Below are 11,055 nucleotides of genomic sequence, written 5' to 3'. Positions count from 1 at the left end.
CCTTGGCACTGCATTCCCTGTCATTAAACTGGCCCCCATGAGTCTTGAAGGCTGAGTTCGGTGCTAGCATGGCAGTGGAGATGTGTTACTCACAGCTACTTCGATCATTACTGCCAGAAAAAAACAACATGTTTAATTCAGAATGTTATTGATTAAGACTTTTTAACAAAGACGTCTCACACAATGTCAACTTTAGATTGAAAATGAAACAAATAACTGAATGACACTTAATGACAACAGTCATAAATATTCATTAAGACTCTTTCATGTTAATGGCAGGTGTCACGACATGGTTATGACAGAGTTATGACAGTCTTGTGCGAACCACTTTGCCAAAAAATCTTCTTTCACTGGCCCTTACACTAAAAGGCAAGATAATACAAAAATAAAAGTACCCTAAAATTAGTTTAATTGGGAGGTTGTTTTACCCCATCAAGCCTGAAATAACCTGAGCCGAACTGTCTGTTTTCATCTGTAATACAATTAGGGAACTTGGTTTTGTGTCAAGTTTTGGTTAGGCTAGTTTTCAGTGCTACATACAGTATGAACTTGTCACTTTGCACAAACTAAAACAGACATACAGCCATTCCCTATCCTTTGTTAAAAAGATAATTTGAATATATACTACAATGATGTCAAAACGAATAAATATTCTGTAAAACAGCTACCCTAGTTCAAATCATGAGCCTATGAACTGGCCGTTCTTCTTGGGCGAGCACATCTGTCTCTCCAGGTGGATGTGAAATCTGTCCTCACAACAAGTTCACTGCACTGATCTGCTGTTCTGAGCACTCAGTATGCAAGCACAGTGGTATTACTGTGCAGGGATTTGCCCTTGTCTGTAGTGACTTGCTTTTTTTTTTTTTGGACATGTCAGACCAAATTCGAGCAGACGTGGACAGGAACAAACCAATATTTGTTCTCTTCTTCATCGATGATAAATCAGCTTCACATTTCCCAGACAGTTGCCAGGTCAACCCTCAGACCGTATCCCATCAGCCCGCTCCCCGACTGTCACTCCACTGTGGGTAGGCTGCTGCCTTGGTTCTCGTGCCTCATGCGCCCGGACGCGTTCAAGGAGCTACGCTTCAGCAGCCTGTTGATGATGTCAGTGCATGTCTTCTTGTACTGGTGTCGGAGCAGGGAGTACACAAAGGGGTCACAGGCTGCCTTGCTGTAAGTTAAGCACTTGGAGACAATTCCCCAGTGGGGGTTGATAGGCACCGCTGGAAATAACTCCACGATCCTGCAGGCAAGCATGAAGAGAGGGTTGTGAGAGACACAGAACAGAGGAAAGGCAAGTCAATGTGCTGGAAAAGACATGCAAGCCCTGAGCTTATTATGCAGGATGAGAAATACATTTGCAAGACACTGCTGCACATAACATCTTTTTTTATCATACAGAGGAGGGTGCTTTTTTACTTCAGTAATTATGTAAAGAACCAGTGTTTTTTACCATATAGACCAGGGGTCTACAACATGTTCCAGGTCATGGACCCCTTAGCTGATAGAGAGACGGAGCAGGGACCCACTACAACATATACTGCAATGAATATTTTCAGGTCTTCTCTCATTTGTGCTAACCAGTAGCTGCTAAGCATGGCTAATGTTAGCTGCATTAGCTTCACCCTCTGCACTTTACATTTACACTTTGCATTACAGCTATTATTTAAAAATATGTGGGATTCATGTTAATATACATTTTAATTTTGAAGGGAAAAAAAATATCAAACAATAATTTGGTGACCCCCTGCAGTAACTCTGAGGACACCCTAGGGGTTGCGGACCCCCTTTTGAAGACCCAGCATATAGAGTCATCTCAGTAAGGGTTTATTCAGTCTTAAATGGATAGTTTGGATTGACAAAAACAGTCATTTTACCGTGCAGAACACAGGAATTGCTGGTCTACTGATGCCTCAATCAGTTTGTTTGTTATTGTGTAAGCTCATTTTATACTCAAACTTATGAATAGAATATTCCATCTCTCTACCAATAGATAGATCAATAGATCTTTATTGTTTGCAGTCATCCACAAGATAAAATATAGGCAGCTGTATTGTAGCTACTATAAAGAATTCCCCTCTTTCCCCCTTGTATGTGGATTAACTGTGTGTGAGACTACTTTTCATCTCGTTTCTCATTTGCAGTGAGCAGCATTTCATGTCAGAAAAAGCAGAGCCACTGGAAGCAAAAAACAGACCTGTCTAAGCAGTAATGAGTGTCTGGAAACAAGCCAATTAACTTTGAATGTTATTTAATACAGTACTACAGTGAGGGCTAAGCAGAGAATCTTAAGGGACAAAGGACGGTGAGTTCTTCCAGCAGTCTGTGAGGGGAAAAAAAATACTCTTCTGTGCTTAACATACTGTATATTTGATTTAAAGAGGCAGCTAATGAGCTTTATAGTCCTGCCTCTAGTGTGCATCTCAAATAGCTCATCTCGGTCGTGCTCATAAAGACAGAAAATTGGTGCTTTCACACTAATTTTTGTCAAGTGGTAAAAAATATTTGGTGTCATAAAAGGCATAAAAAAATTGCTGATCCTCTGCTTGTGCACTCTGTGTGATTACTCTGTCCACAATCAGGCTCTGTCAGCACATTAACACTGGCCTCACATGGGCCAGTAGCCATCACTGGCATTTGCCCATACACTCCACGGCACCAGAGTGAACAGGAGGTTAAGTCAGCTGCCACACCGCACAGCAGGGCTTTTACTATACACACGATGACCCCGACAACAAATGAGCATCAGAAGAGGCAGCGGAGGAGCTTTTAGTGTAATATATTCAGATTCTAATTAGTAAACTGCCATTTGCAGGATGAGAGTGTGTACATGTGTTGCCGTGGTCATTCATTACTGACAGTTTACTGATAACACAACAAAAGGTCAGAGCTTGTTGTCCGCGTGCATTGTAAAACTCAATATCAAAGTCCACTTTATGATTTTAATTAAAGATGTTAACAGGCAATGCTCACTATAAAACTCATGCATCATATCATATGCAACTAGACAGTCATCTAATCTTCATCCTCATCACCACAGCATCTTATGAGCCAAGGATAATTTGAAATAAGGTATAGGGGCGCTAATTTATCAAACCTTTTTTTCTCATTTGGTTAAAATTACATCTTAAAGGGTCACTTCACCAAAATTTTAAAAAATGCATGCTGTGTCCCAAATCCGTACTGCATACTAAGTGTAAGCAGGCCTTGTGTAATGTAGTGTGTAACCACACCAAGCCAGACAGTATGGAGAATAAATACAGTAGAATTTTGGAAAGCGCTGTTGACGGATGTTATCCTCCCCCACTTTAATGCACATAGGAAACGGAGGAGCTGCTCACAGATGGAAAATGATGAAAATAAATACTGGATTCTAGTAATAAATATTAAGAAAGACATTTTGTTTTCCATCTAGTTTGATGGATCCCCATCAGGTGTGAGCATGGAGGGGATCATGTAGTCACTTCAGTGAGATCAGTGACACTACAGCTTGTCTGCAGCTAATCTCGAACACTGCTGGACCGATCAGCCTAATTTTTTGGTGCACATTCATGACTTTAAGCTGAAGGACCTCTGACAGTCTTTAGAATTCTTTAAAAAAGTTTTCAGGTAATTCCATTCTTGTCAATGTTATATCTCAAGAACGCTTTCTGGGAATTTCTTAAAACTTGACACAAACACTCACTTGTGCTCGAAGTTATTAGGTTTCGATGGTGAAAGGTTGTGGTCACGACCTCGCCAAACACAACCACTGACAGCTGACTTCTCACTCTTCTTAACTGGCTGCTAAAGGGCACAGTCAAAAACTGCTTCAGTCGGAAACCTTGTTTCAGCTCGGGACAGTATATGTGGAGGTCATGTTAATGCTGATGTTTGTAAATCTCTGCTGGTTGCATCTGGCAGTTGTGGTGACATTGCAGTAGGTGCTTCACCAACTGTTGCCTGCCACGGCTCTGCACTACTGAGTGCACTCTTTTAACTAGCAGTATTCTATTATATATTTAGTAGTTCATACTGTATATAATTAGTATGTAGTATAGTTTTGGGACACAGCTCTTGTTTTTGCAGTAAATGACGTACTTTTTTTTTTTTACTTTTAGTATGTCCTACAGCTGCATGGGACAGCTTTGGCTCAAGAGGCAGAGCGGGTCGTCCACTAATCAGAATCAGTGCAATTACCAGCTCCTTCAGTGTCTCATTCATGGTGAAGTGTCCTTTAGCAATACGCTAAACCTCAAATTGCTCTCCATGGCAGTTCCATCAGAGTGTGAATGTGTGATTGAATGAGTGTCTGGCATACTAAATAGTATAGTAGTATGGGTATTGTGCATGTGAAAGCGTTTTGATTAGTCAAGAGACTAGAAAGCAAGTCCATTTACCATATAGTATACATACAGCTGGGACATACTACTTCATTATAACATTGCAGCTTGAACTCTGACCCTCCTGTTCACACATCTGTCACAATCCATAACACAAAATTTGATGTAAAAAGAAAAAGTATGGGATTTGAAACACAGATTTACACTTGAATGCGCTGACACCTGTCACTGAGGCTTCTGTCATCTGTAAATGAACTGTCATCTGTCTGTGCTCTCTTGGCAGGTCAGTCACGTATCGCGCAGAGGATTCTGGGTCCAAATAGCTGGAAAAACATGCTGGCTTGCATACTGCACAATGCAATGATTTTTGATATAGTGTGCATTGGAACATACTAAATCTTTTTCTGGCATAGTAAACAGTCTGGGATTATAGGTATTGCTATGGCAGTATCAGCACACTTAATCACACTAGACAATCAGGAAATGACACAATACTTCAAAAGGTCACTGGCAAACTAAAAAAGTGGCAGACGAATGTTTTATTTGGAGCTGTTTCACTACCACACAACATAATTGCTTTTAATTCTAACTTTAACTACTTTCACTTTTAGCAGCTTCTCCACTTCCTTTGAGGTGCTGAATTTCAGGAGTACAGTATCCATCAGCAGTACATTTAAAAATAAAGGGTTTTAGACCTCTCTGACATACTTAATTTGGTCATTAGTTAGACCTTTTGTAATTCTGAGATGTGTGCCTCCAACCCAAACACAATGAAGATGAATGGAATTTCTTTTGAGGTTTACAATTAAAAGAAACTGGCATTTAAAATGTTCAACAGCAACTTCTTCCCCCTAAAACAGAACCAGAATAAACAAGAACTATTTCATAATTGGCAGCAGCACAATGAAAACTGAAGGTTAAGAAAATAAATTGAAATGCAGTATTTTTCATTGCAATTTGGGGAAACTGACTCTTGAAATTTTACAGAACATTTTTTTTTCGTATATTCTGAAGTAATGAATAAGCCATTTTTTCCTCTCATTACATACCATGTTTTTGATATGCTGATTCTGATGTATGTTTTGAACTCCTGTCTTCTCACACTCGTTTATCATTTGACTTATTTGCCCCACTCTTTAGGTCTCACGTGAGATCGTTTCTTTGTCCAGTGATTGATGCGAGTGGTCTCTACCTGACTAACTGATGCACCCGACGAACTTGAGCAGAAAAGTGCTAATGCAGCAGCAACAGCAGAGCAGAGGCATATTACTTATCACAAGGTCAGCCAATCTCATCTTCCAACTCCGGCCGGTGTGGAGGAGAGGAAGCAGAGAGGAGGTGGTGGCAGGTGGGGGGGGGTTGACAGCAGAGGAGGGAGGTTTGGGGGATACCAGCACCAGCAAAACAAAAAGGGCTGCATTCGCCGCAGTATGTCAGCCCCAGCATGGTTTCCCCTCTCTCCCCTTTGTGGGTTTCTCTCCAGCACTCACCTAGTGATCACGTACGGAGCGAAGCAGAGCATGAAGGTGCCGATGAAGGTGCTGATCTTCCTCGTCGCTCTCTGTCGTCGCCTCTTCTGCTCCTCCAGGCAACGCTGGCGAACGCTGGAAACACAGAGTTATAATCACTTGGACACACGCAAGGAAAACAACAAAATATCTCTGGAAATATCATACAAGACAGGAAGTGTTTTGTAGAGATTTAAAGGACAGTTCACCCAAAAATCAAAAATGCTTATTCTTCCTCTTACCTGCAGTCGTATTTATTCATGTAGATAGTTTTGGTGTTAGTTGCTGAGTTCTGGAGATATCAAGAGAGATGTCTGCCTTCTCTCCAACATGAACTAGATGTCACTCGGCTTGCGGCACCAAAAATACATTTAAAAAACTCAACAGCAATGTCTCTTTCCAGAAATCACGACCCAGTTACTCAAGATAATCCACAGACTTTGTTGTTTGCAGGTTCATGTAGGAACTACTTTATTTCTGCTTAATTAAACCTGCCAACCATATCGCTGTGGTAGCTAACTCAGTGTGTCATAGTTTTAGATTTTGTATTCTGTTTTATTTTGAAGTTCCTGTCTTTCCTCTAGCTTCTGTTATTTTACTCCACTTCTTTTCTGATTGTTTTTACCTGCCTCTGATTACTCTTCCAGTGTATTTTCTCTTGTGCCTTCCTTCCTTTCTTTGCCAGTTTGTCTTAGCATTCACCACAGTGCTGTACTTTTTGGCATCATTCTTTGTTTCTTGGACTTTGCCAGTTGTTTTGGATTTGGATTACCTGCCTGCCTTTTTTTTATTATTATTTAAATTTGCCTTGGACTGTTTTAGGATTGGCTGAGCCTCTGTAAGTTTTTGTGCTCTGACTTTGTTTTTTAGTTGAGCATATTAGATTACTAATAACTGCCTCGTCTCTGCACATTGGGTCCCGTCCTTTTATTTCTGCTACTCACTTGACACAAATTTTGCACAGTGGTGTTACACGTTACAGCTCACCCAAGGAGGACACCATTAATGTTTACATCCTGCGCTGTCACAAGCACATGCCTCTCATCCATGAGTAGATATATGCTTCCATCTGTGCAGTGATACAGTTTGCAGAAAGAAAGAAATAGATGAATAACACTACAGGCCAGGGAAAAAATAAGTATTTTAGGTTTTGGGGTGAACTGTCCCTTTAAATATGAGGAGCTAGCAGAGGCTGAGCTGATGTAAAATAATATCCCACAGACTCTGGTGTAACACAAAATGAGGATCTCCACTTCAAGAATTACAATTTCAGCACTGTGTGTGTGTGTGTGTGTGTGTGTGTGTGTGTGTGTGTGTGTGTGTGTGTGTGTGTGTGTGTGTGTGACTTTGTGTGTGACTTTGTGTGTGTACCATGGCTGTGATGTCATGAAGATGACACGTTGCTTCAAGTAATATTTTATGAAATGAAAGTCATTAGTGTGAGTGAAGACAGCCAGGAGTTAGAACACCAACGTGCACCTTATAGACAGAAGCTGTGCTCTTCCCAAGCTTATACACACAAACACACACACACACACATACACACACACACACACACACACAAACTATATATTGGTTTTTAGCTGTACTGTATGGAGGCAGAGTGAAGCAATCACTCTGGATGACATTTCAATAGACTCAGATTTTGCATCCCCTCTGAATACTGACGACAGCATTCAAATGTCAGTTCAGAGATGGCAGAGCATCATTAAACTGCTCACAGACACAGAACAGTTTAATTTCAGGCTTCATCTTCAATATGAAAAAGAGGGATGGCACCAACTGCACTAACTGCTCGCAACTAGATTTTTTTTTGTTCTTGAACACGGGGTTCATTTGAACAGTTTGTCCTTTTTTCCTAACCAAATGATGTTGAAATTAGAGCCTGACCATTTTATTAAATGACTGATATTATTGTCCTAATATTAGCCTATCATAGCTACATCGTCTATATTGTGTCTGCATATATGTTGCCCAATATGCGCCTATATCAAAACCTGTTTTTTGTTGTTTGTTTTTTGTATTTCCTAGTTCTTCAGGCAGCATTCTGTATATATTTCAGTATTCAGGTTTAAAGGTGAAGTGTGAAACATATCAGAGGATCTATTGGCAGAATTGGAATATAATATTCATGTAAATGTTTTCATTAGTGTATAATCCCCTGGGAAAAAAATCATTGTATTTTTGTTACCTTAGAATAAACCATATTTATCTACATAGATGTGGGACCTACTCTACAAAGTCCACCATGTTGCACATCCATGTTTCTACAGTAGCTCAGAACGGACAAACAAAACACTTCCTCTGGATACTCCCATTTGCGTTTTTAGTTTCGTGGCCACCTACCTCAAACACACATGACTGGCGAGTTGGTTGCAATCTGCTGTTTCACCACTAAATGATACTAAATTCTACACACTGGCCCTGTAATAAATAAATATATTTTGGTCTATGTTTTTTTTTTTGGTTATAGTCAATTATAATATAGATTAAAGTTTACTGATATCAAGTTGGACAGTTAAATACTCCAAACCTAGAACCTATCCTGTCACCATAGATGGACCACCAGTCAAAGGAAAGAGACAAATATTTCTTTAATCCTGTTTGAATGGTGCCATGAATCATGCATGATTTTTGTGTTGCTGATGTTTAAAATATAATTTTACAGGTCAAGAAAGTCACATTTTGTTGTAAAACTGTTGAAGTATAAGACTGTGAAGAAACATAACAAGAAAGACTACACACCCGGGAAAAAATCAGCTAAGTGACGTCATTGACTTTTTCCCTCCAAAAGCTCAGCTTAGGCGATGAAGCTACGATGCCTGTGTGTTTTCATATAAGGAAGTGGTTACACGAGCGGCAGGTCTACTTGTTCTGACCTCTCTCGGCCGATAAAAGGACCAGGAGTTGCTGGAAAAAACAGCAACTTCAGGTAAGATAACAAGGACAGCGATGTTGGTGTTGACGACATACGTTGTGCGAGACAAGAGATAGTTGAGTTGAGCGATTTCACTCAAAACTAAACAAAGACAAATTGTGATGTTCTTGACTTGTAAAATTATCTTTTAAATTGACAAACATCATACGTGAAATTCATGTCACAATTCAAACGGGATAAAAAAAAATGATTTGTCTTTTACTCTCGACTACTTTAATATTTTTTCTGAAGTAAGGTCCCATGGGGCACAGCAGATTGGGACAGACTTCACCTCTTTGTCACAGATGTTAACCACTTGTGAGGGATCATTGTTCTGTATATTATATTCTGTATACAGAATATCAGCTGACATCCATATCAGAAGATTTTTACTCCCTAATATCGGTATCGGTCCCAACAATCCAGTATCGGTCAGGCCTTAAACAGTCCAAGAGTTTCCTCCCTATTTGATGAGAGTCTTGATTTGTTATTTTATTTAAAATGACAGGCTTAATCTTGAAATGTCCTAATTTGTTTTCCAGATGTGCTGGTAGGGAAGTAATAAGTGTTGTGGGTGCAGGAGCGACACAAGCAGGAATAATAAGTTAAAGGGAGCTCACCTGGGGTGTATGTCCACCAGCAGCACCAAAGTTTGCATCGTAATAACGTCGATCCTCTTACAGTGAAACCTCGCCACTTTAAGCACTTTGAGGTAAGTGACACACAGCACTATAAAAGACAGCAGGAAGGTGAAGGAGTGGAAAAACACGGTAAAGATTACAAACTGGGTCCGGCTGCTCGCCCTCGGGTTGGCCAGGGTGCAGGACGCGTACAGCCGGTGGTAGCCAACCCAGGAGAGGCTGGTGGCCACCGTGGAGAAGGACATGGAGTGCGCCCACGTGTAGCCGAGCACAAAAGCCGCGTCTTTGTGGCGCATTTTGGAGTGGTACCTCAGGGGGAACACCACCGCGATCCACCTGTCGATGCTGAGCGCTGCCATGCTCAGCATCGAGTTGGTGGACAGGAAGGTCTCCAGGAAGCCCACGATCTGACAGAAGCCGTCCCCTCCCGGCTGAGTCTTACTAACGAGTCCCACCAGAGTGAGCGGCATGTTGGACACCGTCAGCAACAAGTTGCAGAAGGTGAGGTTGAGGTTGAAGAGACCGGGCACCTGCTTGCGGATCTCCGGGTTGTACAGAAAGCAGATCAGCACCAGGACGTTGGACAGCAACGACACGATGATAATCACAACCACCAACACAGAGAGAATCACCTCCGCAGTGTCCATCCTCACTTATCCCCACTTTCTGTGCGCATATCCAGCTGCAAAACGGCATTAATCACCCGTAACTGTGTCCTGTCCACGCATCCCCACATCTCTCCACTGGTGGAGACCCCCTCTGTCTGTCTCTCCACTACATTGTCTCGGCAAAGATGATCAGGAGGACTCCGGCATGATAAGAAGTATGTTTAGGGATTTTGTAGAGACGATTTTCTCCTTTCCTTTTCCTATAAACTACAGGAAAGCAGCTCCTGTGCCAAAGCTGCTCTCTTCTGGCACTGCGTCTTGCGGTGGGGTTTTGTCGTCCTGTGATGCGCTCCCGAGGCATCACCCCTCCGCACACACCGCACAGTGTGTGGGCTACTTGATCTCTCCCCCTGTCTCCTCTGAGGAACACTAGACCACAAAGAACACTGATGAGGGTGAAGTGGGGATTCCTCCTAGAAAAAGAAAACTGCACCGACTCCCCGGACGGTTTCCTTCCTCTCACATCATCCAAACTTGCAGAAACAAATGTCAAACAGATTCATAAATTAATAAACTACACAGCTGATGTGTGCAAAATGATTCTGTTCGTTCTTTTTTTTACTTTATAATTTATTATGAGTTATACATTAAAGGCATAATATGCAACATTTTCCTTAAAGAACATAGGCTTATAAACATAATCCCTTTCAATCATGACATATCTGCAGAGACCCTGCCCTCTGTCTGTATTTCTCATTATTTTGCTGCGCACAGGACGATTTACCAACCCAAAACGTCTGTATTTGGCGTCGAGGGAATGACACAATGATAAACTAGCTTTCTGGTGCGTTTAAGAACGAATTTCACTGATTCTACCTTTAAATGATGTCATGATTGTCTGATGTATTCAAGGTTCGTTTCTCAAGGGACACCTGGTGAAGAAGGCAGTAGTGTTGCAACAGTAAATACTCTACAGACAGCTAGAGCTGAACAGATATATCAGTCGGACAATATTATCTGCTGATATCGGCCTATTAACAGCCACATTAATCTATA

The 11,055-nt window shown here is 41.3% G+C and overlaps 1 protein-coding gene across 1 annotated transcript; it reads right to left on the bottom strand.

The window, feature by feature from the left end:
* Positions 1 to 348: 348 nt before the first annotated feature.
* Positions 349 to 10,533, bottom strand: LOC146312151 (G-protein coupled receptor 26-like). The gene is made up of 3 exons (XM_084741081.1): positions 9,371 to 10,533; positions 5,816 to 5,929; positions 349 to 1,246 (listed from the first exon to the last, which is right to left on the bottom strand). Exons 1-3 carry the CDS (start codon positions 10,036 to 10,038, stop codon positions 1,015 to 1,017), a joined length of 1,014 nt encoding a protein of 337 aa, XP_084597207.1. The 5' UTR covers positions 10,039 to 10,533; the 3' UTR covers positions 349 to 1,014.
* Between the last annotated feature and the right edge of the window lie 522 nt (positions 10,534 to 11,055).

This window comes from Lutjanus erythropterus, chromosome 17 (assembly GCF_056507025.1).
Source record: "Lutjanus erythropterus isolate fLutEry1 chromosome 17, fLutEry1.hap2, whole genome shotgun sequence".
Classification (NCBI taxonomy): domain Eukaryota; kingdom Metazoa; phylum Chordata; class Actinopteri; order Lutjaniformes; family Lutjanidae; genus Lutjanus; species Lutjanus erythropterus.
Note: the sequence above shows the minus strand (reverse complement) of the source record. Positions and strands in the feature narration are given on the sequence as shown.

Coding starts and splice junctions, on each gene's coding strand:
- LOC146312151 (XM_084741081.1), bottom strand. CDS start 10,038: ATGGACACTGCGGAGGTGATTCTCTCTGTGTTGGTGGTTGTGATTATC. Junction 5,930..9,370: donor CTGGTGGACATACACCCCAG/GTGAGCTCCCTT, acceptor CTGTGTTTCCAG/CGTTCGCCAGCGTTGCCTGG. Junction 1,247..5,815: donor GCTCCGTACGTGATCACTAG/GTGAGTGCTGGA, acceptor GCTTGCCTGCAG/GATCGTGGAGTTATTTCCAG.